Source organism: Caloenas nicobarica, chromosome 23, assembly GCF_036013445.1.
Source record: "Caloenas nicobarica isolate bCalNic1 chromosome 23, bCalNic1.hap1, whole genome shotgun sequence".
Classification (NCBI taxonomy): Eukaryota; Metazoa; Chordata; class Aves; order Columbiformes; family Columbidae; genus Caloenas; species Caloenas nicobarica.
In genome coordinates, this window is record NC_088267.1 from 6,365,159 (window position 1) to 6,392,520 (window position 27,362).

The 27,362-nt window shown below is 54.5% G+C and overlaps 2 protein-coding genes, 1 long non-coding RNA gene and 1 other non-coding gene across 12 annotated transcripts in view; all 4 read left to right on the forward strand.

Annotated features, from left to right (window-relative positions):
- PHACTR4 (phosphatase and actin regulator 4) overlaps positions 1-10,487 on the forward strand; it is a 65,902-nt gene extending 55,415 nt beyond the window's left edge. For all 9 annotated transcript variants that reach the window (XM_065650750.1, XM_065650752.1, XM_065650749.1 and 6 more), the window contains 8 exons: positions 3,343-3,913; positions 4,679-4,902; positions 5,355-5,505; positions 6,110-6,165; positions 7,062-7,123; positions 7,889-8,026; positions 8,468-8,544; positions 9,115-10,487. In XM_065650750.1, the coding sequence (XP_065506822.1) occupies positions 3,343-3,913; positions 4,679-4,902; positions 5,355-5,505; positions 6,110-6,165; positions 7,062-7,123; positions 7,889-8,026; positions 8,468-8,544; positions 9,115-9,130 (1,295 nt within the window). In that variant the 3' untranslated portion in view covers positions 9,131-10,487. The remainder of the gene's footprint in view (positions 1-3,342; positions 3,914-4,678; positions 4,903-5,354; positions 5,506-6,109; positions 6,166-7,061; positions 7,124-7,888; positions 8,027-8,467; positions 8,545-9,114) is intronic.
- A 286-nt stretch (positions 10,488-10,773) lies between these two features.
- On the forward strand, positions 10,774-12,414 carry LOC135997846 (uncharacterized). Its single transcript, XR_010607492.1, has 5 exons — positions 10,774-10,793; positions 11,038-11,086; positions 11,495-11,535; positions 12,172-12,225; positions 12,311-12,414. It is a non-coding gene; the product is annotated as an uncharacterized LOC135997846 (long non-coding RNA).
- LOC135997870 (small nucleolar RNA SNORA73 family) lies at positions 11,177-11,381 on the forward strand. Its single transcript, XR_010607495.1, has one exon. It is a non-coding gene; the product is annotated as a small nucleolar RNA SNORA73 family (small nucleolar RNA).
- Positions 12,415-13,756: 1,342 nt separating the features above from the next.
- Positions 13,757-20,123, forward strand: RCC1 (regulator of chromosome condensation 1). Its single transcript, XM_065650632.1, has 10 exons — positions 13,757-13,800; positions 14,365-14,450; positions 15,093-15,280; positions 15,545-15,724; positions 15,810-15,906; positions 16,447-16,569; positions 16,770-16,925; positions 17,192-17,311; positions 17,944-18,096; positions 18,963-20,123. The coding sequence occupies exons 1-10, from the start codon at positions 13,757-13,759 to the stop codon at positions 19,136-19,138; spliced, it is 1,323 nt and encodes a 440-aa protein (XP_065506704.1). The 3' UTR covers positions 19,139-20,123.
- The last annotated feature ends 7,239 nt before the right edge of the window (positions 20,124-27,362 follow it).

Here is a 27,362-nt window from a genome sequence, read left to right on the forward strand (position 1 = left end):
GCTTTGCAAGACTGCGGTCAGTGAGAATTGATGCTTTCAGCTGGTTTTTGCAAAAAGGAAAACCAAAAAAATCCACATCACACCAAACGATGTCTGTTATGGTAGTTACTGCGGGGCCATGTGGTTTCCACTCGGTGCAGAGAGGCCAGGAGCTGACAGGGATAATTTGGACTTCCCTGATTATAACTGAGCACCTTCTCTCAGGTCTGTGGCTGTATTGCTGGATTAATCTTGTCCTTAAGTCTTGGCCTATGGATAAATCAGCTCAACTGCAATTTAAACTGAATCTTCCCACTTAAAGAATTAAATATCTTTCTCTCTCTAACTTTTCTAAGCAGATGATCTGCGGAGAGTTTCTTAAAGCTGATTGAGTCCCTGTTCTACTTAGGAATTTTAGAGGTCATGAAGATGCAACACTGCTGGAGTAAATGAGAACTTCCAGCCGATGGTCTGTTCCCAGACCAGCTGCTAATCTTTGGGTTGGATTAGTAAGAGGCCAGTACAGCTCAGGAGGAAGGTTCTTGGGAGGATCATTCAGACAGGTCTGCACTGTTACCACAGAAACTGGAGGCGTTACCCAGGTGTGGGTCGGGAGGCAGCGGTACAAGTTTAAATAGGGTGCGAGTTACCATCTGAAGTAGCCTGGGCTGCTGCTTTCAGTACAAACTGCTTCGCTCCGTTCTGCTTGGGGCTTCTCCTTGCTCCAGCAGGTTTTGCAAGTGACCTTGCTCTGGTGTTAACCACTCCTGTATGCCAGACCAGCTCGATTAGTCTGACCATGCCTGAGCACTTGATGAAATACTTTCTTGTTTTCTTTAAGCTGCTTGCACACATCACAGCTGGTATTTGAAATGCCCCAGCGCTAATTGCGGGAGGTACTTGTGGAAGAAAAAGAATGTGGTTGGAGACAGCAGTCAATCAAACCTGCGTTCAGACCCTACCTGCCTTTCTCCCCAGCAATCCAGGGCTGGGCTGGGTGCACCTGTGGCTGCGGAGGAGAGGAGCCAGTCCTGCTTTTGTCTCCTGGATGAGAATGCACATGTGGAGAGAGGCTTTGCAGCTCTCTGCAGGGCCGTGCATAGAATCACAGATAATCTGGGTCGAAGGGACCTCGTGCATAGAATCAGATAGTCTGGGGTGAAGGACCTTCCCAGCTCCCCCAGTGCCCCCCCTGCCACGAGCAGGGACATCTGCACCAGCTCAGGTTGCTCAGAGCCCCGTCCAGCCTGGCCTGGGATGTCTCCAGGGATGGTTCAGCCACCACCTCTCTGGCCAACCTGGGCCAGGCTCTCACCACCCTCAGGGCCAACGATTTCTTCCTCATGTCTGGCCTGAATCTCCCTCCTTTAAATTAAACCATCACCCCTTGTCCTATCGCAACAGGCCCTGCTCAAAAGTCTGTCCCCATCTTTCTCATTGTCCCCTTTTAAGTCCGGAAAGGCCGCACTAAGGTCTCCCCGGAGCTTCTCTTCTCCAGCTGAACCCCCCAACTCTCTCAGCCTGTCCTCCCAGCAGAGCTGCTCCAGCCTCGGATCATTTCTGGGGCTCCTCTGGCCCCTCTCCAGCAGGTCCATGTGTGTCCTGCGCTGAGGACCCAGAGCTGGACGGAGCTGTAACTGCAGCAGGTGAGCAGGCATTGCTGCGTGAGCCTTGTTTTGTCGCTGTGGATAAACAGCAGCAGCAGAATTGGCTTCACGAGCTCTCCACAGGGCTTTGATGCACACTCTGACGCAGGAACATGTGCGCTTTTGTGCTGTTATAACCTCAGGCAAGGGAGGACTGTTAATGTGCAGGTCGCCCCTGTGTTCCCTCGTGAAGATGTTCCTTTCTGTTCTTTCTCCGAGCAGTTCTGGTGTGTCTGGTGCAGTAGCTGAAAATAAGGCTCAGGAAACACTTGCTGTTGGGGAGCTGGAATTTGATCAGCAGCGGCTTGAAAAGCAAGCAGGGCAAAGGGTGCTGTCCCGCTGGCCTGAGCTTGGTGGCAGCCCCGGTGCTCGGTTTCAGGAGTCACGGTCACTGCAGCCGGTGCCAGAGCAGCGGGTCTGGCCGCGGTGGCACGTCACATGAGCTGGTGCCAGTTGGTGCGCTGGGTTTATTGCACAGAACAGAGACGGGCTGGCTGGGGACGATGCTCTGAGGAGCACGCAGCCTTTTTCTGCCTCTTCCTTCTGCCAGCTACTTGATCCCTTTCAAATTCTCTTATTACTCAAAGGTGACTCAAGCCTGGTCCTGCCTGGTCCTCCTCCTGCTGAGGAGATCCTGGAATCCCTCTGGGCTGGTGTTGATGGGAGCTGAGGGCACTGGGTGTTTTGCACAATCTGGCCCTTAATCTACAAGGGGAAAGTCTGAAAATGCTAAACATCCCAAAAATGCACCCACCTCTCTCCAGCTATGCAGCCTTATCTGGGTGAAGCACTCCCCGCTCGCAGCACCCTCTCGTGGTGTCTGGTGCTGCGGATCCCTCCCAGCTCTGCACCAGGGCCACCGCTCTGCGACCGTCACCTGCTCCAGGAGAAACATCCAGTAAATCTGATCTTCAGGTGGGCAAAACCTTTCCGAGCCCAAGAAACCATCGATACGTGAACATTAAAGGCTACAAACTCCTGAAGTGAGAGCAGTCTTCACTGGTGCAACTTCTTCCTAGGAATCAAGGGGTGTTTGAGGAACCTGAGATTGCTGCAGACATTTTCCGTTGTATGACACGGTCTCTGTTTCTCCCTCTCTCTTCCGTCACACAGCAGATAAAGCGTTTGGAAGTTTTGCTATTTATTTCGTAGTTGCAGGGAAGATTGTGTGACTTCAGGAGCAGAGGGAGTAGAGTAGAAGCTCATCCTCAGGCGAGCAGGAGCTGCTGGCAGGTGAATGGAAGGGAGGAGAGCACTTGCTACTTGTGGTTCTGCTGACTTTTACCTTTGAGTGAGACTTCCCAGAAGGTTTTTTTTAATATGCAAAGGAGCCATTAACACAACTGGAGTCTGTGGGGTGTTTGGATGTCTCAGATTCTTTTGCAAACTGATGCTGTAAATATAGCCATAAAGTGCCCTACATACCTGCGTTCCCTGGCTGAGGCAGCGAGTTGACCCGGTGAGCTCCATCTGCCGTCACTCGGGGGCTGGTGCTGGTTCTCTCTCCGAAGCAGCAGGATGCACAGACCTCTCCTTGTCTGCTTGTTTCTGGCTGCTCTTCCAGTTCTTACCTTTGCTGCAGGAAGGACAAACTGGAGGCTCGCAAGGTGCAAAACCAGCTGAAATTGCATGGTCTGAGACTCTACGATGCTTATTCCACACTGGTATCTGGAAACGCCTTGTTAAATATAGTGGCTTTTGTGTTTTTTATTTTCAGCTGAACTTTCTCAAGCAATAAACAGTGGTACAGGCTTGTCCAAGCCTTCCCCTCCTCTCCCACCGAAGAGAGGCCTCCTGCCGAACACCGCGCCGGAGGCAGCTGTCCCTTCCAAGCCCCTGAACGACAGGACGGTGACGGCAAGCCGCCCCGCGCCGATACCGATGCACATGACCTCCGCTTACCCACCGCCCTCGCCTTCGCCACCGCTGCCCACACACATCCCCCCCGAGCCCCCGCGCCTGCCCCTGCCCCCCTTGGACCCTCTGTGCTCCCTGGACCTGCCCAAAGAGACTCTTCTTCCTCCTCCCGAAGACTTCAGGTCCTTGGAAGTGTCAAAGAGGACGGTGGAGCAAGGGTTTGGTGAACCTCACATGCTGCCTCGCCTGCCCCAAATCCCGTTGCACATCCGTATCCAGCAGGCTCTGGCCAGTCCCCTGCCTGTCACCCCCCCTGCCGAGGGCTCACACAGGGCTCACTCGCTGCTCTTCGAGAATGATGGCTTTGGAGAAGACAACGGCACCCTGGGCAGGACGAGGTCCCTGCCTGTCACCATCGAGATGCTCAAAGTGTGAGTATCCTCCTGTGTGTAGTAAATACCTGGCCATGGGGGGATCATGCTGTGTGGTGGATGCCATGCATTGAATCTAGTGAAAACCCACACACTAGAACCCTAAATTGCTTCCCCACAACACGCTGACGTGTTGGTGCTGTACTCCCCGCGTCTGCGAGGCTGCGATGGTGTAAAGGGCTGTGGGCAACACTGGTTTCTTTTCTGGTGTTTTTTTGGTTTTTGGTTTTTTGGGGGTTTTTTTGCAACAGCCTAGAAACTGTTTTGGCTGAATCTGTGTTTCAGCCTCTTAAGGGGCTGGTGCATCTTCCCCATGAAATTAACCCTGGTTCTGGGATTTTATTGCTCACAAAGGGAAATGGGTTCCAGACGATAAACACAGGCTGATGCCGGGAATCCGGGCCTGTCTCTAATTGCACCAAGACAAAACAAGGTCCTGGATTTCATCCATTTGTGGCCTTCCTTAGCCTTTCATTTTGCAAAACAGAAGTGGGGAAGGGACTGTCTTGTATTATAACAGGGTTGAACCTGAAAATTCCAGAGCAGAGGAGTGGGAGGGCGGTTTGGTTCTGCAAATAACCTGCCTCTGGCATTTCCTCTGCCAGAGCTCCCTGTGATTTGGAGAGGGGCCGGTGCAGGATAGTGGCGCTCTCTGGTTCCTGGGCTTCCCACAAATCCAAGGACAGCTCACAAGGTGTTGATCTCGGGGTTATTCCCCAGCCCCCATGGCATGTGTAAGAGATGTAATAGTGTGTTTCTCGTTAGTCCAGACGATGAGGAAGAGGAAGATGATGACCGGGAAGAGGAGCAGAATTCGGGCCCTCGTGTGTACATTGGAGATGTGCCATCTGTCACAGTCATCCCAAAACTGGTACCCCAGGTCCTGCCGGAGGAGCAGGAAGGAGATGAAGGGATGAGCGACTCTGACTCGGAGGGGCCCATCCTGTACAAAGACGACGAGGATGAGGAAGAAGATGAAAGCCATAACAGTAAGGCTTTGACATTGCAGCTGGCTTTTTCCCTCTGCTGAACTCGTGCCTGGCTGGAGCGAGATCTGGATCAAAGAGCTGGTTCACACAGCGCTTCAAAGCAGCTGGTTCTTGGTTTCATGATGCACCACATGTCCTCTTCCTCACTTTTCCAAAGGCTCTACAGCCAAACCTGTACGTTCATCTGCCGACATACCTCCCCATTCCAGCTGCATATGGCTCTTCCAACAACTTGTGCCATACCACCCCTCCAGGTGGGACAGCATTAGGGGAGCATGCGGCCGTCCCGCAGAAGCGCTGGCTGTCACTGCGGTGACTCGCTCGGGAGCTGGAGCGCAGAGCTTGGAAACAAGCCCCAGGGGAGAGCACAACTGCCAGGGGCACGTGGCTCGTGTCACTGCGCTCAGGCGCTGCCGTTTTCAGTCGCATCCCGTTGCTCTTCCTCCCCACAGGCACGCTGGCGAACAAAGTGAAGAGGAAAGACACGCTAGCTATAAAGCTGGGGACTGCAGCCGCGCCGCAGGAGGAGAAGGTCGTCTTCCCTCGGAAGAGCAAGGAGGAGTGGAATGAAATTCGGCACCAGATTGGGACGACACTGATCAGGTACGAAGAACGGAGGAGGGTGTTACTGGCACGGCGTGCAGTAGGTGGGATTGGCTGAAGCTGTCGCCTTCGTCTGAGCCTTGTGCTGGAATGTGGTGGGCGGTTGGGCACTGCTGCTGGATCGGGGCTGGGAGGTGGAGTGGTGCTTTTCCTTCTCGGTTAGAAAGGTTGGAAGTTCCTCCTGGAGTTAAGCAGTAGCCCCTGACAGGCCCTGTTTCCAGAGGTTAAATGGACTGGGAGGGGAAAATCTCAAGGACTATAGAAACATTACTGCTGTAATAAAGACGTGGGTAGATGCAGGCTGAGTGCTGGCGCGTTAGGTGGTGGATTAAGCTGGGTCTGGTGATAGTCCAGGCTCTGTTGGCTGCTTGAGCTCCCTGCGGAGTTGCCTCTGAGCTTTGGAGAGGCCGTAGCGCTTTCCTAACCTGTGCCATGGGTGAGCAGCTGTTGGAGGGGAGCACAAAGTGGAGCACCAGTGATTTCCACAGTGAATGAGGGTGTCGAGGAGGCTTTCCAGTGCCCTGAGACCAGGCGGTTGTATCCTACATCCCCTACTGCTGAGTGACCAGATAAAACATTACACACTTGTCACACTTTTCTTTAGGCGACTGAGTCAGAGACCAACAGCGGAAGAACTGGAGCAGAGGAACATACTTCAACGTGAGTAACACCTCTCTAGTGGTCCTAAGTAATAAAATCAGTTTGCCTTTAGTATTTTAGTCCAGATGTACGTGGAATCCACTTGAAATGTAGCGGTGGAGAACCATGCTTTGGTTATATTGCTGTAGTAAAGGTTCCGCTATTTTTTCCCAGTGATTTGTTACCATCACAAACCAGCTCTGGATAAATCAGGCCTTAGCAGTGGTACCGAGCAACACAGTTCAAAGCATCATATTGTAGAAAGGCTGCCTGTCCCCTGCCTGTCACCTCAGGGAAAAGTCTGTGAGCTGGTTAAGACTCTGACGTTACACAGCAAGGACTGTTAAAGGTGTTTTCGTTTGGGCTGGGTTTTTATTTGCGGTCCAGACATTACAGCATTGTATTGCACGATCCAAAAAGCAGCAGCTCATCGCTCAGTCAAGGGTGTTTCTCTTGGCCATTCCTTGCCCTGCGAAAGTTTTAAATAAACATCTTTGAGGAACGGGAAATGTCGGTTCAGGAAGTTTCCATTTAAAATATTTATCTGTGCTGTTATTCTCTTTAAACTATTGGTACAATAGCTTTAGGGAGGAGCAATCTGCGAAGTGGCTTGGATGTATTTTTGACAATATGGCCATTAATCTTTAACGTACCCAGGGCTGGAGGGAATGACTCATTTGTGCTTGTGTAAAGGCCCAAATTGCCACTGTCACTCAGAGGGGTGCTTGGTGAGAAAGAGTATTGAGTTAGACCATAATAAGTGCAGAAATGCCACAGCGAGCTTTCAGATACGTAAATAATCTCATGTAGCTCCACACTCTCCTTTGTTCAAGTCCAGAAAGCACTTTTCAAAGCCTGTGATGCTTACAGGAAATTTTTTTCTTCTTTTTTTCTTTTTTTTCCCTTCCCCTTGGCAGCGAAAAATGAAGCTGACCGTCAAGCTGAGAAGCGAGAGATCAAGCGCAGGCTCACCAGAAAGGTACGGCCGGGCTCCGTGCTGTGCTCGCCATCTGGCAGAGCTGTCGGGGACGGTGGTGGCCGTGGGCACGCTGTGGGTACCTTGCTGTGGGTGAGGTCACGGGGCTATTGTGTAAGTGTCCCCAGCGCCCTCTGACTGCGGTGACTTTGGAACGCGGACTGTCGCCAACGGTGGCGTTTGTCAGTGATAGATCTGAGCTGGCATCGGGCAGAACAAGCTTGATGAGAACTAAATTGGGCACCTGGCACTTGAAAGGTTTGCTACTGCTGGCCTGGCTGATTTAACACAGCACTTCAGTGGCCGTGACTTTCACACCAGGCTCCCCAAAATCCATGTTGATTTTAACAGCAGCATGAGAAGCTGAGCAAAGCAACAGCTGCTTTTAGCTATTATGTCCTAGTTACTTGTGGTTGTTACTTGTCCTTGGAAAAAAAACTTGCCAAGGGCCTGTGGTACGAAATGTCAGCGTTGCTGTTGCTGAAGCAGGAACGAGCTTTGACATGGTTTAGGGGTGTCACACAGGGCTCGCTGTTCCCACACCCCTCGATGTCTTCCTTCTCCTTGGCAACATGGCCTTGGTTCTGCCCTGGCCTGGTGATCCACACGAGATCACACTGTCTGTAAGAGGCTCTGCCTGTTTGCTAGTAGAATCTCTAGTTCAGGCCCAATGAGGAAACTGGTTTTAGTTTTGCTCAGTATGCTCAGTCCTGAACTGCTTTGTGGACAACGCACAAACTCATTTTCTTTGTTCTCGCTGGTGTTCAGCTTAGCCAAAGGCCTACAGTGGCGGAGCTGCAGGCCAGGAAGATCCTGAGGTTTAACGAATACGTGGAAGTAACAGATGCTCAAGACTACGACCGGCGAGCGGATAAGCCATGGACAAAGCTAACACCAGCTGACAAGGTAACAGGGAGTGTCCTGTCCCCAGGCGTGGGGAGCTCACTCAGGGTGTCCATTGCAAAAGGGATTGCTGAATCACAGAATCATTTTGGTTGGAAAAGCCCCTCGGGATCATGGAGTCCAACCGTTCCCCCAGCCCTGGCACTGCCCCATGTCCTGAGAACCTCATCTCCGTCTGTCCAACCCCTCCAGGGATGGTGACTCCAGCACTGCCCTGGGCAGCCTGTTCCAATGCCCCACAGCCCTTTGGGGAAGAAATTGTTCCCCAGATCCAACCCCAACCTCCCCTGGTGCAACTTGAGGCCATTTCCTCTCATCCTGGTGCTTGTTATATATATTACATATATATATATATTAAAAAAAAATATATATTACACATATATATATACATATATATATATATATATATAGCCAGAGACAAAAAAGATATCTCTCCTTGTGTAGGCTGCCATCCGGAAGGAGCTCAATGAGTTCAAGAGCTGTGAAATGGAAGTCCACGAGGACAGCAAGCAGTTCACGAGGTGAGTGGGAACACATTACGCAGAGTTTCAGTCTTGCTGGGGGAGCAGAGGTGCTGAGGGGCAAAATATTAAAACCTTAGAAAAAATACCTGTACGGCAGTTGGAGATTTAATGTCCCTTTCTGCCTTGGTGGTGTTGGGGAACTGGAGGAGTAGGAGACACAAATGAAGTTGTTCTTCCCTAAACTGGGGCTTCAGTCCTGGAGAGTCAAAGTGACCAAGTGTCATCTTGTAGCTGGAGTGTCCTTTTCTGTGCCTAGGGACACTCAGCAGAAGCCACAGCCATAAAACACCTTGGTAGTTACCACGGGTGTTATCTGTGAAGTAGCCTGTGGATCATGGCCCAAGTGATTCTGTTCCCCAAAACAGTCGCTCTGTGTGGCCAAGACGAGTGTTTGTAGAGCACAAGGTTTACTAAGGCAGAGGCAAAATCATGCGATGTTAACAGCTTTTATCAGTGCTGAGAGTTCAGAGATAATTCGGTTTACTCTCTTTGGCCATTTGTCGCGCCTCAGTAACCATTTAACCTGAGTTCCAAGGACGAAACTCTGATTTTTCACTTGGCTTTTAGGTACCATCGACCATAATCTTCCAAGAAGGGAGCAAGAGACCCGAGAGGACTGGAAGTCCTCTGCGTCCCTCTCCGAGGCAATACAGCAAGGGTGGAACCTCAGCTCTTCCAAGATTTGCCTTCAAAAACATATCCAGAAAAAGGGCTTTCTGCCAGGGAAGGAGAATCCTGTCTGAATGTAGCATTTCACTGGAACAAACACGTCTCGAGTGCCATCAGGCTGGAATTGAACACTATTAATTACCTCGCGCGGCTCAGCAATTTGCCTCTGCCAGGAGACCACGCACATGGGAATGAACATTTCGTTCCTCGGATCCTTTTCTCAGCCTGGACAGGCCCGGTTTTCAGCTGTAAATACTCCTTTTGGGGCTGAAACTCCTTCATTTCCACCTTTTTACCAGGAAAGCTGAGGAACGGAGATGTGCGTGGCAGCACGTGTGTATATTCGGTGTATGCAGAGAACCCTGCGCGGATGCTGACCTGGCAGACAACTGACATGTGACTTGTAATTCTTTGTTTGTTTGTTTGTTTTGCTTGCATCTCCGTCATGTCCTTAATGTCCTGAATCACTACTGACCAACGGTTTGTTTCTCCTGGAAGGGAATTGTATAGATATTAACATATGCTGCATCTTTTTTGTAAAAAAAAAAAAAAAAGAAAAAAAAAAGGAAAAAAAAAGCAAAACCCACAAATATATAAAACATTCCCTCGCCACTCTCTCACACTTGCTGTGACGTTAACAGATCTTGTCTTGAGATATCTAGGCTTAAACTACAGAACCAGGAAATGACTCTTGCCTTTTAGAAACTTTTTAATTTGGGGAAGCTGTGAGAGCAGTCAATTCTTTTTATTGTGGCTTCCTCTCAGATGTTTTTTTACTCTCCCAAATCAGGTTGAAACTTGCCTTTTCTCATTTTTACAGCTAAACCTACTGGAAACTTGATAATTTCACTGTGTGGGTGGAAGGGAGGGGAATAAGAGGTTTGAAAAGTGACCTTAACAAGATATTTTCTCTTCTGAGAATGATCTCATATTGTTCTTCCTAAATGTGGGTATTTTTTTTAAATAATCCGGTATCGGCCACTGCTGTATCATGCACAAAAACCAACCCATGTGTGAGATGCCACTTAATGTGACGGAGGGAGTGGTGTGGGAATGGAGAGGAGGACTCGCCTCGTTCACAGACGCGTCCCAGTTGTCGGGGTGGCCCTGGCCAGGTGTCCCTGTCCCCCCCTGTGCCAACACCGCGGGGCGGCCCTGGCAGCGGGGGCCCTTCCCTCACAGCTTCCCCCTGTACAGTACGCCTGTAGACTAAATCATTGCGTTGTATATCGGCCTCCTCAGCAACAGATTTTAATTATTGAATAAAAGTATTTTAGGATTTTTTTTTTTTTAAAGGGTTTTTGTGGTTGTGTTTTACATAGAGAGAGGGGGGGCCTGGCGCAGCCCCGCGCTTTTCCCCCGCCTTTCCCGCCTTCTCAACGCGCATGCGCAAACCGCCGCCCCCCGCCCCCGCGCAGGCGCCACCTCCGGGCCCGTTGCCCTCACACTGCGCATGCGCTCCTTGCCCCGCCCCTTACCACAGCGCATGCGCTCTCTAGCCCCGCCCCCGCGTGCCCTATAAATACCGCGGCAGGCGGGTGCTCTGCCTCTTTCTTCGTCGGGAGCAGCGGCGCCAGGTAGGTCTGGCTCCGGCGGTGGGCTCGCGGCCTTCCCCTTTTTCCGTTTTTTCTGTGATTCCCTTTCCCTGGGCTGTAGCGTGGTGCCCCCCTGGCCGTGAAGAGCCAGATGCAGCGGCGCTGCGTCCCTCTTCCCGTGTTAGCGGGCTGTGAGTGAGCGGTCTTCGCTTGGCGCTCATGAGGGGATATTTAGGCCGCGCTGTCCTCAGCCGCTTCTCACCGCCTTCTGTTTTTCTTCCCTCAGGTTGCGCTGCCGCCTTCCCCAGCGCAGCCGCCTCCAGCTCGCTCCTGATGTGAGTATCAGCCGCGGGGTCACCTCTGCGAGCTGGGGACGGCGGCGACGCCCGTGGGTCGGGGGGTGAAGGTGCTTTAAAACCTCAAACCCAACGTGGGCATCCGGAGAAGTCGCTCTCTCTCGGCTCTGCCCGTGTGGCGCACGGGAGCGCAGGCCCTCGGGCCCGTGACGTACGGTCCCTTTCCACGACGTTGGAGAACAAGCCGGGCCTCGAGTCTGCAGCCTGCATATTCCTACTGCTTCTCCGAGCCCCCGGGCCGTGACGGAGGAGATAAACCATGCAGGAAACAGCTTTGCCACCCAAAATGCCTTTCGGGGTGTCATGGAGGGGGGGATACACTAGTTTATAGGGCTGGGGAGGGAATGGAAAAGAAAAAAACTTACAATACCTTTTTTGCATTTCCAGTCCGAAATACGAGAAGTTGGAGTGGAGCACTGATTTCCAAGGTGAGTAATATTGCACGAATAATGTAATATTGATGGCTGGGCGTAGTTATGCGCTTCTCTTAAAAGTTAAATAAGCTTGAGCCATTTCTGAGGGGCTTACGGAAACCGAATTGGATCAGCGTAAAGACCTTGAGGACTCTATAGGCCTTGCTTAACAGCGAAAGCTTACCTTAGGCTTTCCCTGGCTGCTGGGATTTTGTTGGGCTTCAGATGGAGAGGGAAAGAGGCTGATTTCCTGAATTTCTTTTTAAGGGGGAGGGCGGTGATCCTTGTTAAAGTGGAGGTGAACGCCAGTTGCTCGATCAGCTTAAAGCCTTATTTTTGGGATGTAGGAATTTATTAAAAAGCAGACACAAACCTGGTGGAAAGTCATGAAGGTCCTGGCTGAGGCCCCCGTAATCACCCAGTTTTTCATGTTAATGGATCTTGAAAGGCTTTTTAACCCCTGCAAAAAATGTCTTATTAGTTAGCGTAGGTGGTGGAGCACTGAGATAGTGGGAAGGCACGTGGTCAGCACATGTCGAACTTGCTTAGGTCTGGGAACATGTGCCTGGGCTTTATCTGATAGCTAATGGAGCGTGTTTCTTACCAAGCGGGAAGCTTTCTTAATTTTATTTTTTTCCCAAATTTTTGCAGTCACTGATACTGATGCTAACAACAGAAAGAAGTCCACGTGTTTAGTGGAGGAGGGTGAGTATAATGCAAGTCCCAGCCTGAATAATAAATAGAGGTGGTTGCTAAGGCTCCGTTCATGCCATGTGTGTAATGAATGCAGCCACAGACATTGGACCGGGCTGGAAGCACAAGATACTTCAAGTATTGATTGGTCGTAAACCTGTATCTAACTGCAGTAGAGAACTAAATAAAGCTTGACTTCGATTTCTTTTCCTTGGTGTACATTTCTTTGTGTGTGATTGCTTGGTCAGTCCTTGAATGTGAAGGAAATTCCAGACACTTTTGTTGGTGCCTCTTGGTGACAAGTGGGGTTCCTGTTAAATGTGGTATCTTTAGCTTTGGATCATTTCACGGCAGGTTAACCTTTCTATCACCTATTAATGGCTAAACCCAGAGCAGTTAATGTAGTTTGTACCCCAGATTTGTTGCTGTGAGGGCAGGACAAGCCCACTCCCCTGCAAAAAGGGAATAAAATTGATGTGAGCAGCAGCTTCTGCGGAGGTTGTGCTTAAATAAAGGGTTAAAACCCAAAGAGATTAATGGCGGGATATCCTGCCCTGGCCCCACCTGATGCCCAAAGGGAAAAGGTTTGTCCTCTGGTTCCCACTTAAAGAACGAAAGCAGGACTTTCCACTCGGCAGCAGTGGAATCAGAAAAGGTGGAGTGGTCTCTGTGTGCCCTGAGCAATCTGCAACCCCGCAGGGGCAGCCGAATGTACAAAGATTTTAAGATTTTGGCCTTGTCTCCAGATAATTATCAGGGCCATAAACTTCTAAAGCTCCAGTAACTGGATTCTGAGGAATCCAGCTGCAAGGAGGAATCTGGTGACAAATGACACTGCTGGAACAGAATCCTGGAATTCGGAACATTTAGCACAAACTGCAAAAAATAAATGGATTGGTTCTGATTTCGGCCATACAATTGACAAAGTACCAGTTGGGTGCTGGGCAACCTGCTGTCCTGGCTGTGTGTGACCTGCAGAGCAGCCTGGCTGGGGTTTTAACTCACACAGTTGTTATTTCCACTGGCAAAGGACATCATAAACATCCCTGCTATGCTCAAAATGATTCAAAACATGCCTGTATAAGCTTTTAAAAATTTGCAGTCTGAAATCTGCTTGCTCTGAGTTAACTGGCAGACTTTGGACTGCTGGTATCGCAGGGAGTGCGTTACTGAACTTGTTGCTTTTGTACAAACGAATTGAATAGGACGTAAGTCCGTGTTTTCTATGAAACAGCTCAAGAACAGCCTCTGTTAGATGGTATCTTGGCTGTGGTCCTGGCTACAGAGCACAGACCTGCTGGTCCTGAGTTACTTTAAGCCGATCTGATTCAGTTTCCATAAGCCACTAAGAAACATCTCAAGCTTATTTAAAATATAATCTGTTAAGAGAGGCATATAACTCACTCCCAAGGCAAAAAATATTAAATTATTGGTGTAACATTCTAATACCTCGGAAGTCAGGGCGCCGCTCAAGCGCTGCTGGAGCCTCCGGCCCGGCAGGGGGCGCTGTGCCCCGCCGAGCGGCGGCGGCGCTTCCCCGCGCATGCGCAGTGCGGGAGCGCGCAGCGGGGCCGGCGCGGAGCGGAGGTGGGAGCGCGGGCGGCCCGGGGGGCGGAGGAGGAGCGGGGGGGCCCGCTGGAGCCCGGCTCCCCTCCGTGTCTCCCCGCCGCGGCGAGAGGCAGCGGGCGGGAGGAAAGGCCGGGCCGGGCCTGCGCGGGCACACGTGGGGCGGGCGGGGAATTCAAACGGCGGGAAGGGCCGGGGGGGGGAGAGCGGCCCGGGGGGGGCAGCTCTGGGGGTGCCCCCCCCCCCCCCCCCCCACGCGGGGCCGTGTTCCTGCGTGGGGTGCGGGACACGGGGGGGTCAGTGTTGGCGGGGGTCCGGGATCCCCCCCGCATTACCGGGTGTCCCCCCGCCCGGGGCTGCCGACACCTGCAGGGGGGGTCACGGCTGCGGGACAGTGGGGACCGTGGGTAAAACACGCGAGGAGAAAAAACCCGCCGTTTATCCAAAGTGGGAGTGGAGATCGCTGCTTAAATCAGAATTCGGCCGCCGGGCCCGCAGGTGTCCGAGGGGATTTTAAAGCGGGGGGAGAGGGGGGAACCCCCAACAGCCCGTGGGTGCCCCCGACAGCGTGTCCCTGGTGCTCAGGTCAGGCACTATGCCACGGAAACGCTCGGCGAAGAAGAGCCAGGTGCCAGAGGAAGAGGAGTCACCTGGAAGGAAGAAGATTAAAGGTAAAAAATTTTTTTAAATCCCTGGGAGTTTTCCCTCCCAGTTGCCAGGGACCAGCTTTAACAGAAGGGTTGTTCCCCTGCATGTTCTATATGGTGTTTATTCCCCTCTGCCCCGCTCTGGTGAGACCCCCTGCAGGGCTGGTCCAGCTCTGGGTCCTCAGCGCAGGACACACATGGACCTGCTGGGGAGGGGCCAGAGGAGCCCCAGAAATGACCCGAGGAGCAGCTCTGCTGGGAGGACAGGCCGAGAGAGCTGGGGGGTTCAGCTGGAGAAGAGAAGCTCCGGGGAGACCTTAGTGCGGCCTTTCAGTGCTTAAAACGGGACGATGAGAAAGATGGGGACAGACTTTTGAGCAGGGCCTGTTGTGACAGGACAAGGGGTGATGGTTTAAACTAAAGGAGGGAGATTCAGGCTGGACATGAGGAAGGAATCGTTGTCCCTGAGGGTGGTGAGAGCCTGGCCCAGGTTGGCCAGAGAGGTGGTGGCTGAACCATCCCTGGAGACATCCCAGGCCAGGCTGGACGGGGCTCTGAGCAACCTGAGCTGGTGCAGATGTCCCTGCTCGTGGCAGGGGGAGCACGGGGGGCGCTGGGAAGGTGCTTCAACCCAAACTGTTCCGCGATCTCCCTCCCTCTCCACAGTTTGCCACCCGTCCCACCGGACGCAGCCTGGGCTGGTGCTGACGCTGGGGCAGGGGGATGTTGGCCAGCTCGGCCTGGGCATGAACGTGATGGAGAGGAAGAAACCGGCCCTGGTGCCGCTGCCAGAGATGATCGTGCAGGCGGAGGCCGGAGGGATGCACACCGTGTGCCTCAGCCAGATGGGAAAAGTGAGTGTGGCGTGGGGGGAACAGCACCAGGGGGAGTGGGAAGGCCGGGCCAGCTCTGGGACAGGAGATCAGAATCAGACCCTGCTCTGCCCAGACCTGCAGCTCACTCCAGCTCTGGGGATGAGTGTGGTCTCCATCCCATGGACCACAACATTTTAGGGGTTCAAAAGGTTAATTCAGCCTGGTGATTCTCTTTCCCTGGCTTCATGCTCAGCCTACTGCCCCTCCAGGTCCCATCCTGACCTTCTCGCTCTCTGTCTGCAGATCTACACCTTCGGCTGCAATGATGAGGGTGCTCTTGGGCGCGACACCTCAGCAGACGGCTCAGAGACCACACCGGGGCTGGTGGAGCTGGAGGAGAAGGTGGTGCAGGTCTCTGCGGGGGACAGTCACACAGCCGCGCTGACAGAGGATGGCAGGGTTTTCGTTTGGGGCTCTTTCCGGGTACGGTGGTTTCTCAGATGCTGGAAGGTCTGTTGGCAGTCGCTGTTTCTGTGACTCACGTCCCCACACCTGTCTCTCCACGCAGGATAACAACGGGGTGATCGGTTTGCTGGAGCCCATGAAGCCGAGCTCCGTTCCTGTGCAGCTCCAGCTCGGAGAGCCCGTCGTTAAAATTGTCTCAGGTGAGCCGGGTCCTGGGGTGCGTGAGGTTGTCGGAACCCTGAGCAGGACGTGAAGGTCCAGGAGGTCCGTATTCCTCTCTCTTGGCTGCTCTCCTCTGGCGCTTGAGAGAACAGACCTTGTGTCTCTTTTAAATATTGCTAATATTTGACCCAATCTGATGTAAAATGCCTCACAAGAGTGCTCTAAGCTTGACCCCGTGGGGTCAAAGTGTTCGTCCTCTTCTAGACTTGGGCAAGCTGAGCAGAGCAGCCGGGGAACTTATCCAGGGCCCAGGTGAGGTTGTGGGTGACCTGTGCCCCTAAACCTTCCCAGAGAAATTTCTTTGGAGTTTCAGGTGGGAAACTGGGATCAGGAAGAGGGAAATCCTGGTGTTTTAAGTTGTGCCAGAAGCTGGTGTCAGGGTATCCAGTGCAGCAAACCCCACTGAATTCTAAAAACCTGGGACAGGTGGGCTTTACCTGTGGGATCTCAGCCCCTGGGTCTTGCTGGGGGATCTGGAATGTGACTCCGGCTTCACTCTTCTCCCCATCTCCTCCCAGGGAACGACCATTTAGTGATGCTGACGGTGGACGGTGACCTCTTCACATGTGGCTGCGGCGAGCAGGGCCAGCTGGGGAGGGTGCCGGCGTTCTTTGCCGACCGCGGAGGAAGGAGAGGGCTGCGTGAGTTGTTGCCGTGCTCGGGGGCGGAGGGTGCCGTGTCCTTCAACCCCAACCTGCACTTTGCAGAGGAGCAAAGAGACCCAGTCTCTTCCCCTGCTGCTCAAGAGCTCGTGTGTAAATGGGTTGTTTGGATTCAGCGAGCTGGATCTAAGGGTGTAAATCACTAGACCTTGTATGACGCCCATGTCTCCTGCCCCCAGAGTACCTGCTGGTCCCCCAGCGCGTCCCTGTCAAGGGCAAAGGCAACAGAGGCAAAATGCACTTCCAGGATGCCTTTTGCGGGGCTTACTTCACCTTTGCCGTCACGCAGGAAGGACACATCTACGGCTTCGGCCTCTCCAACTACCACCAGCTGGGTGAGCTTCACTTAACATCTCTCCAGATCTGCTTGCTCTGGTCTGGCTGTAGATTCCCCCGTCTCATGCTGCTCTGGCTTGAACACCAAACAGCTGCTGGACACACCAGGGGTGGAAATTGGGGTGGGGCTTCAAGGGTTTAGATCTCAGCCCCTACAGCTGGTGAGTTTGAGCAGAAATTGGATTTTTTGGGGGCTTCCTTAATCTTTGGGGCTGTCCTTGCCGGCTGACCTGACCTGCCTGGGTTTGTGCATCCCACCCCGCAGGGACCCAGGACACCGAGCCCTGCTTCTCCCCGCAGAACCTGACGTGCTTCAAGAACTCCACCAAGTCCTGGGTCGGGTTCTCCGGCGGGCAGCACCACACGGTGTGCGTCGACTCGGAGGGTGAGTGTCAGTGTGACGGGGGGGCCGGGAGTGGCACAGATTGGGACGGGGGGGCGTTGGGGTGAGGGTGACATGCTGAAGCACATCAGGGGAGGGTCAGTTGGACATGGGGAAAAGGTTCTTCACCCAGTGGTGCTGGACACTGGAACAGGCTCCCCAGGGAGGTGTCACGGCCCCAACCTGACAGTGTTCAAGAGGAGACTGGACAACGTCCTCAGACACACGGGGTGACCTGTGGGGTGTCCTGTGCAGGGACAGGAGTTGGACTCTGATCCTGTGGGTCTTTCCAGCTCAGGACATTCCGTGATTCTGTGACTCTAACTCTTCAATGGTCAAGGCAACGAGGGTGATGTGAATTTGCGGCAGAGGGTGGGGAGGATGACGGCAACCTGCAGTCACTGGTGAACTCTGCTCTGGGTGCAGACACCTGCCCACCGCACTGATTTTTGGGGAGCTCAGGGGTCTCTATCGCACCCCGCAGCCCTTGGTCGGGATCTAGGGTGTGCCGATGGGTTTTGTAGGGAGCAGTGATGCTCCTCTGGGATTTGGGGCGGGGGGAGAAGGTCTGGTTATGACCTGCTGTGAGCTTTTTCCCCCTCGGGTCACCTCTCTGCACGTCTTTCGTGCCCCAGGTAAAGCCTACAGCCTGGGGAGGGCCGAGTACGGCCGGCTGGGCCTGGGCGCGGGCGTGGAGGAGAAGAGCACACCCACCGTCATCCCCGAGCTCCCCCGCATCTCCTCCGTGGCATGCGGAGAGTCGGTCGGCTACGCCGTCAGCAGCGATGGTGAGTGCCGGGGACCCCCGTGGGCTTGGGAATGTCACCCTGTGTACCCTCCCCACCCCTGATCCATCCGTCCTGGCCCCCCCGGGTCCATGGGGACCAGAGCAGGTCCTGGCGCTGATGGAGCACCCGGGCGTCTGGGCAGCAGCTGCTCAGATATTTCCGTGGGCCCTTGGCAATGAGGTTCCTAACAGGGTGTTGACAAGAAGGGAGTCGTTGTCCCGCCGGTCCCTTCTCTGCTGCTGCAAGAGCTCCATGCTCTGGTGACACCTGCAGCCCCCGGCTGTGGGGAGGGGGTTTGCAGGGGGCTGGGGGGGTTGTTTTGCTCCTTGGGGTAAAACTGCCTTGGCTGTGTGATGATCTTATTGTGGTCTTTCTGGACTTAAAAGGGGATGTTGAGAAAGATGGGGACAGACTTTTGAGCAGGGCCTGTTGTGACAGGACAAGGGTGATGGTTTAAACTAAAGGAGGGAGATTCAGGCTGGACACGAGGAAGAAATTGTTGCCCTGAGGGTGGTGAGAGCCTGGCCCAGGTTGGCCAGAGAGGTGGTGGCTGAACCATCCCTGGAGACATCCCAGGCCAGGCTGGACGGGGCTCTGAGCAACCTGAGCTGGTGCAGATGTCCCTGCTCGTGGCAGAGGGGCACTGGGGGAGCCGGGAAGCTCCTTCAACCCAAACTGTCTATGATTCTGTAAAACACCTCTGTGAGTTGCCAAGCACTGCTGCTCATCCCCTTCCCTGTGTCTCGCAACCATCGCTCACCCACCTGCCCGGGTGTGAAGTCCCCTCAGATCTGGGTGCTGGGTCCCCTTCCCACCTCGTCCTGTGGCCACCTGGAAGCCGAAAATTGCATTTCCCTCCCTTGCAGGTCGAGCGTTTGCCTGGGGCATGGGCACCAACTACCAGCTGAGCACGGGGGAGGAGGACGATGTCTGGAGCCCCGTGGAAATGACAGGGAAGCAGCTGGAGAACCGCGCGGTCCTGGCCGTGTCCAGCGGCGGCCAACACACGGTGCTGCTGGTCAGGGACAAGGAGCAGAGTTGATGAAGTGACACCGCAGCCGAGCCCAGCAGGACCCGCACACACCCCCCACCTCCCACCCAGGTCTGGCCACTGGTTTCCAGCTCTGGTTTCCCACCAACGGTGCTGGGGAGGCTGGGAGGCCCCGGAGCTCTTCAGGGATGCTCAGTTTTTATCCCTGCAAGCGCCTGTCTGTCTTCCCACAGCGCCTGGTGCTCTGTCAGCTCCCGTGGGTCAGCTTGCTCCCAAACTGATCTCAGTGCTGCGGCTGGATGGGTTTTTCCACTTCTCGTTTCTTTTCGTTTCATCCTATTTCCTTGCCTGGCAAAGCTGAGGTCCTTTCTTCACTACACAAGCAGGTTTGGGCATTGGCCTTTCTGAGGTGCCCGTGTTTCCCACCTCTGGGTGCTCCTCCAGCCCCTGGACCTAAAATCTTCACCAGCGTGGATTTGTCTCCTGCCGCCCACCAAAAACCCCTCTGGGCTCATCCCCGTGGGATCCCGGAACCACTCGCAGGGATTTCTCTCCTCTCGCACCCAACACTCGAGCCGGGCAGTTTCCAGCTGGGAAATGCTGCCCAGAGCTGTGGCTGCTGGAAAAGGGGGCTCCTGCCCCCCCCATCGCCACTTAACGGGTCAGCCGAGCTCCCCCGGCAGCAAAGCCAGGAGCGGGTTCCCCGCTCCCCCGCCTGGATCAGCCGCCTCCAGCCGCTGCTTTTTGCAGCCCCGGCTGCTCTCGCACCTTCAGAGACCCAACAAAATCCATCCCACAGGTGGGAACTTGGTCATTTTAATTTTTCTTTGCTGAGGAGGGAGCTTCATTTGCTGTTAGGGCGTTGCCAAGAAGACAGAACCCAAACCCAGCTATTGCAGCGAATCATTCCCCATCACCTCCGGTCTCAGTCTAACTGGTCTCCCTTCGTGGGCCCCGCCTTGCCCCATCTTCTCTTTCCGTGCTGCCCTCCCGGGTACCTGAACTGAGAAGGGGGTGTGCAAAGATTAAATTTTATATGTTAAGTTATAGCAATAGGGGGAAGTGGGGGGTGTGTGCGGGGGTTGGGAATGGCTCCTAATAGGTTGAAATTTTTTCTAAGGAAAATGTATTTTGGTTGATTCATTGAGGAAGAGAGGAAAAAAACTAATCTTTTAATATTTGGAATAAACTGAGTTTTGATACGTGCCGGGTCGCCCTGTGGATTGGGGGGGGGCGGCCCCCTGTGTCCCCTCCTGCCACCTCTCTCCACAACCCCTGTGACGTTCTTGTCCCCAAGCTTTGCCACCTGCACAGATGTGTCCCCAGGGCTGAGGCTCAGCATCCTTTGGCCGGGGCTCAGCGGGGAGGTGGGGACAGACTGGGGACACCGTGGTTTATTTTTATTTTTTATATATAAAGTGCCTGTCACCATATTGACATTCTTCGGAACCGCTCCGCCGGTGACCTCGTCCGGTGCCGTACGCGGGTGCCCGTGTGCAGTTGTGGGACGTGGCCACGGGATGGCAGCAGGAGAAGCTGCTGGGGACCGCGGGGCTTGGGGACGTGGGGACGGTCCCCATGGGACCCTCCCTGTGCCCACGGGCCCCTGATTCCTGGTGTATTTGGGTGCGTCCAGTGGGTCCGGCTCCACTCCCAGCTTCTCTCTCACCATCAATTTGGGGCGGCAATTCCCGACCCGTCCTCAGTCCCACCGAGAAACATTTTGATTGTGCAAAACTGAACCAAGAAAAGCTGCTGCAAGGGGACAAATTGTCCCCAGGGGCTTCCCAACCCAGTGCTCCCAGTGGCTCCCCATCCCCTTTGCACAGGCAGGTTTTTGCATCCACCCCCCCACATTTTGGCAATTCTCTGCAGCTGGGGACAAAACCCCTGATCGTTCCCAAATGGGATGGGATGGGATTGTCCCTGAGGGGCTGGTCCTGCTCCTGGGAAGGGGAAAATGTCCCCTCGGGGAGCAGGGAGCCCCTCGGTATTTTCAGGAAAGAGGGAAAAGCAGGGCTGGGGAGAACAATAGTTTAAAATATTCGGAGCTGATGAATCAGCCGGCGTTGTCTTGGGAGCCGAAGCAGCACTTCAATGGGAAGCTGCTGGAAATGGGGGGAAGGATGAGCCCCCGCACAGGTTGGGCGAAGGGAAACGGCTTAATTGAGAAAAGGGAAACGTCTCATTAATGAAGTTCTGCGCTGGCGGAGGGGGCGGTGGCGTTTTGGGGGTGAGGAGGAGGAATTTGGGTCCTGTGCTGGGTCTGGAGGGGACCCCAGGGTGGAGGTTCCGCAGCCAGACCCTTTTCCACCCCCCCATCCCGCGCTCCCCGTCCCCACCTGGTGCTGCTCGACGTGCGCAAAAGGCTTTTCATTTCCAGACAAAAAAAGAGATAGAAACGTGGGATTTGGGGCTTCGCATCCGCGGAGGACGAGCTCTGTTGTGGGGCTCTTTTGTCTCTGGGATAAAAGCACTTTGTGTGGCGTTTGATCCATAGGTGGGGTGGGGTTTTTTTGGTTGTTTTTTTAACATGATGCTTCTTGGGGTGCAAACGAACCTGCCTATGCAGGATGGAGCAGGAGGGAATTGCGTCTTCAAGAGGGTTTGGGGGATACTGAGTGGATTTCTTGGCCTCTTTTTCCAGCCTCAGAGAGGAAACGAGGTTCAATTATCGCCCAGTCGCCCGCAGGCAGGGCCGGGTGGTTTTCCCTGGGAACCAGCTAATTAACCAGCCTGTAATGATGGGTCTGCAAACGAAGGCAGTTTGGTCGTTGCAAGTGATGGTCTCACCTCCCCGAGTCCCATCATTAAGGCCCAAACCAGTATATCCCAGTATAACCGGGGCGCGCGATGGTCTGGTGTGAGCACGTTGGCTCTTTTGGGGATGGAAACTGGGTTGAAATTGGGTTGAAACAGTGACGCGTGGAGCTCTCCGCCCCCTCCCAGAGCTGCTGAAGCCCCAGATCGTCTCTTTTCATGAGATAAAAATGGAGAAAATGTCTCGCCTGGCTCAGGACACCCCCCGGGAGCTGGGGACGGGAGCCCCGGTGGCACCAACAGCCCCACGGCCGGTCCCCAACCTCCGCCGGCTCCTTCCAGTCCCAGAAAAATAGCACAAGTTGAGCAGAACTTGTAACTATGAAAGCGGATGGAAAGAAAAAAAAAATAGCCCTAGTAATTACTAATATTCAGAGTGTCTTTTTTTCTTTTTTTTCTTTTTTTTTTCCTTCATTTTAAATGATGAATTACGAGTCAAGAAGCATCTGAGAGCCTGAATGCAGCCCAGGCTGCTCCGGAGCAAGGGCGGCGGGAGATACCGCCAGGAAAGCCAGATTCCTTCATTCCCATCTGCATAACAACGCAATCACAAAGTCGGCCCAAACCTGCGGCGCGGGCAAAAGAAACGAGCGGCCTCGTAATTAATCACACGCGTAAGAATAAAGCCCGTTACATTAGGGTTCATTGTTTGGCGGATTAATTAAGGAAAAAAAAAGAAAGAAGAGCACATTTTCGGCAGCAGCAAATGTGCTATTAGGCTGGAAATAGCTGGTGGGAGCGCGGCAGGTCCCGCGCGCTGCAATGTTGGGCTGGGCCGGCCGCTGGTTTAACCGGGCTGTGCAATTGCCGCAGTTGGGGCCTGGGCGCGTTTGCTGGTGCTGCAGAAGGTCCGGGGGCAGCGGTGCCCCTGCTAGAAACAAACTTCAGGCTGGAAATCTGGTTTTCGCGTCCGCCCGGTGCTCTTTACGCTTCCGTTCTTGGGGAAAAATCACAAACCACTTCACAAATCGACACGGCAGAAGCGATAAATACTTTAAAATCCAAAGTCTCATTAAGCGGGAGCGGAGTTACAGGCTCCAGCACCCCTTTCCATTGCATTTTCACTAAATCCTCATTTGCATTTAAATTACAAATGTCGTTTGGGCCGGAGTTTGAGCCACTGTGCTATTAAAATAAAACTATATCTTGGTGACCGGCAGCACAGAGACGTCTTGAAAGCTGCTGGTGCGGTGTAAAGGCTTTTGGTTACCGGGCTTTGCAAAATAAAGGGACTCGGGGTGTCACGAAGGTGAGTTTTTCCCGGTACAGATTTAAGAACTGTACAGATGGTTCATCTCCCATCGCCCCTCGAACCCTGCGGAGCACGACCTCGCTTGTTCTGAGCACCTGAGACTCAAAGGAGAGCTGGAAACTGCTTGCTAGCTCTTATTATAATACATTTATTTTTTAGAAAGCGTGGTTCCTATATGGAAATGCCATCAAAGTCCCCAAAATCACGAGGGCCAGAGCTGGAAATATTGGCTGGAGCGCGTTGTGAGGTCCTGGTGGATGCAGATTCGGGCCCGAGTTCCATCGCACAGAGTAGCAGGGGTGGGACGGGGTGACCTGGGGTGGCTTTAACTTCGTACAGCTATAGTCAGAGATATACATACATAAATATATAAGTGTACAGAGTGCCCTCTGAGCCGCGCCACAGCAGATGAAAGCTCCCAGCGGTGTTACCCTGGGTCAGGATTCGACCCCAGTTTCCCAGCCCACACAAGGGGCTGGGGGAGCTGGGGTTCGGGTGGGTGCGGTGCTGGGGGCGGCCGGATCAGCCCTCGGTACCCGCCGCGGCGTTGGCGGGTGGTGCTCCAGGTCCGTGTCACCGCGAGGGCTCCGTTTGCCATCAGCGTCCCCTTTTCCTCAGGAATTTTTTTTTTTTTAATTCGGCGAAACCTAAGCTAAGAAAAGCCACGAATCTCACCGTGTCCTGCACTCCGAGCTTTGCTCAAGCGTGGCTGCGTTTAAAAAAATAATGATTGGAAGCCTTTTAACCTGCTTTAAGGCCATCACAGGCGTGTTTCCCAGCAGGAAAAAAGGCCCCACGGGGACGGGAGATGGGGGGGGTTGAGCTTTGGGGGCGGCCGAGCTGCCTGGGGAGCCCCAAGCCAACCCGCAGCCCCTGGCACTTGCAGCGTCGTGTCCCCCCACCACGATGGGGTGTCCCCAAAGGGTAGACATGCCCCATCCACGCGTGATGGGAGTTCAGCCCCGCCGTGTCTCCCCGTTTCTTCACCGCGTTCTCATCAACCGCGGCTGCTGTGGGCGGAAACTCTGCTCCGCTTCGTGCCTTTGGCAGCCCTGACGACGAGGGGAAACTGGGGCACTGGCTAAGGTGGGTTAAAGAGATCAATGATTTTGAGTCATCATCACATTTTGGGGAGGGGGTAACTCCCCAAATTGAGATATTCAGCCAGAATTCTGCTTCATGCTGAAGCCTGGAGTGATACCCAAGATGTCCCGGTCCACAGCATGGGACGTGCCACCCCTGCAGGGACACCCACCCCTGCAGGGACACCCACCATTGCAGGGACACCCACCCCTGCAGGGACACCCACCCCTGCAGGGACACCCACCTTGCAGGGACACCCACCCCTGCAGGGACACCCACCCTGCAGGGACACTCACCCTGCAGGGACACCCACCATTGCAGGGACACCCACCCCTGCAGGGACACCCACCATTGCAGGGACACCCACCCTGCAGGGACACCCACCCTGCAGGGACACCCACCATTGCAGGGACACCCACCCTTGCAGGGACACCCGCCCTTGCAGGGACACCCACCCTGCAGGGACACCCACCATTGCAGGGACACCCACCATTGCAGGGACACCCACCCTTGCAGGGACACCCACCCTGCAGGGACACCCACCCCTGCAGGGACACCCACCCTTGCAGGGACACCCGCCCTGCAGGGACACCCACCCTTGCAGGGACACCCACCCCTGCAGGGACACCCACCCCTGCAGGGACACCCACCCCTGCAGGGACACCCACCCTGCAGGGACACCCACCATTGCAGGGACACCCACCATTGCAGGGACACCCACCCTGCAGGGACACCCACCATTGCAGGGACACCCACCATTGCAGGGACACCCACCATTGCCAGGACCTCACCAGGAATCAGCTCCAAACCAGGAGCCTTTCCCAGCACACGCTGCTGAGGGTTTTACCCCCAGCTCAGGTGGAAGCGAAGAGCTGGACGTTGGTCTCCAGCTCCTCCCGGACACTTTAGTCTCTCTTCTCATGGTGCTGAAGCTCAAACTCGTGGGATCCTGGGGGGTTTTTCCCCCACTTTCAGTCCTGGAGCTGATCTGTGCTCCCGCACCAGGTGCTCCGTGCATCCTCCCATGGACAGGCAGGCTTGCGGTGGCAGGGGACAAAGGGACCGAGCGTGGCTCTGCCGCCCCGTCCCTGCACAGGGATGCTGAGGAGCCCAGGGCAGGAGCTGGAGGTGTCCAGGCTGATGCAACATCAAGTGAGAAGCTTTTGTTCAAGGGGGAGACGAGGAGGATCAGTCATACACTTGGGCAGTGATTGCTTTGAGATCCAAATGGGTAATTTCACCCTATTTGGTTCATTTGAAAAAAAGAGAAAAAAAAAATGCACTTGGGCTGCCTCCTCATCTCTGCCTTCTGAAAGGAGAGGCTGCAATTTCCACCGGCTCCGGAGAAAGGTCGGGCTGGGAAGGAGAGGTAATGGCCTTTATTAGGCTAAATTGATGCAACTGGCAAAACCAGAGACACAAGCCAGGCTCTCCATCCCGCCCGCCAGCCCCAGGTGCAGCCGAGCGCTCGCCTGCTTCCTCCAGCTGCATCCATTTGTCCGCTAAATGCTATTACTGCTCCCTCCTCCTCCTCTTCCTCGGCCCGCTCGAGCTCTGCGGCAGCGGGAAGGGGAGAGGAAAGGAAAACCGCAGCTCCCGGGGGGGACGCAGGAGGCTGGGGGGACACAGCGGTCATCGGTTGGTGACAGATAACGTGGTCCAGCGGTCCCCGGCTGGTGACTCCGGCGGGATGTGCTGCCCTGGGGCTCGGCTGCTCCTTCAGAGCGCTGGATGCTCCGTGAAATCCCAAATATCTGTCTCTCATGGGCACAGAAATCACTTACACTCCCCCTGCTTGGGGAATTCTGGAAGGATGGTGATATATTTTCCATCTTCCACCAAAAAAAAAAAATAATCAAAAAACCCTGGATATTTTGGCTTTGCTAAAGGAAATGTGGGCAGTGCTGTTGTTCGTCCTTCACCCAACGGGCAGGGGAGGGAGAGCCCTGGCAGCACGGCTGGTTACTCCATCCTAATCATTTAAGCACTATGAGAAACTCCTCCAGTCCCCACAAATTCCTCCCTTAATGAGGTTTTTTTTTTTCTCAGGTCTTTGGCGGCAGAGGGGGAGGAGCACCCCTGTCCCCCCGAGGGGTGCTGGGCCGGAGGAATTTGGCACCGGCAGGTGGACGCGGGGGGAGCCCGGGACGTGTCCTGCTCCGTCCTCCCACCCGTCCCCGGCCGTATCCCCGTTCCTGGCGTCACGTCCGTGTCCAGGGCTGCCCTGGCTGTGGTCAGAGGTCTCAAAATAATTCAGTGATGACATTAACAGCAGAAAATGGTCCTCTGGGGCCAGTCACGGTTTGAAGGACTCCAGTAAAATTTTTACTCTGGATTTGAGGCTCTTTGATAATGCTGTCTCTGAAGCCGCATCGTTTGCTCTTCCCACCTCTGGCAGTTTTTCGGACACAGCTCAAGGGGGATGGAGTGAGGCCCCGGGACGTGGCATCACCCCCCAGCACGGTCCCCTCCTGCCACCAGAGCGTTTCCACCTTGGCCCATACAGGAGGAACAGCACGTGGTCGTTGCATCGTGGTGTCCCCGCGTGATCCGGCTTTGCCGATAGCCACACGTTGGAGGTGACAGCCCTTGCTGGGTGTTTGGGGCTGTCCCCAGCCACAGCGGGACCAGCAGCTGAGCAGCTCTGCTCACTTTGCCTTTTGTTTTCGTAGAATCATTTCGGTTGGAAGAGGAACCTCAAGATCATGGAGTCCAACCGTTCCCCAGCCCTGGCGCTGCCCCATGTCCTGAGAACCTCATGTCCGTCTGTCCAACCCTCCAGGGATGGTGACTCCAGCACTGCCCTGGGCAGCCTGTTCCAATGCCCCACAGCCCTTTGGGGAAGAAATTGTTCCCCAGATCCAACCTCAGCCTCCCCTGGTTTTGGTCCCTACGTTGCTTGGTGAGTCCCGATTCTCCCATCCCTGCTTCTCCAGGATGTAAAAAGAAACCTCTTTGCAGTCCCTCGCTCGCAGTCTGAACAGCAAGCCAGCGGTGTTATCGAGCAGCGCCCCGGCCACCGCTCTGCTAGAGCTCCGTGGTGGTGACCTGGGTGACTTCCGAGGGCAGGTCGTCCCCTCCACGGCGCCGGCAGCCCCGCTGGAGGCTGCCCACGTCTAG

Excerpts from the sequence above, each read along its gene's own strand:
- RCC1 (XM_065650632.1), top strand. The coding sequence starts at position 13,757 with ATGCGCAGTGCGGGAGCGCGCAGCGGGGCCGGCGCGGAGCGGAG. Across the intron at positions 15,725-15,809 it reads TCGTTTGGGGCTCTTTCCGG|GATAACAACGGGGTGATCGG; the intron begins GTACGGTGGTTT and ends CTCTCCACGCAG. Across the intron at positions 18,097-18,962 it reads CTACGCCGTCAGCAGCGATG|GTCGAGCGTTTGCCTGGGGC; the intron begins GTGAGTGCCGGG and ends CCTCCCTTGCAG.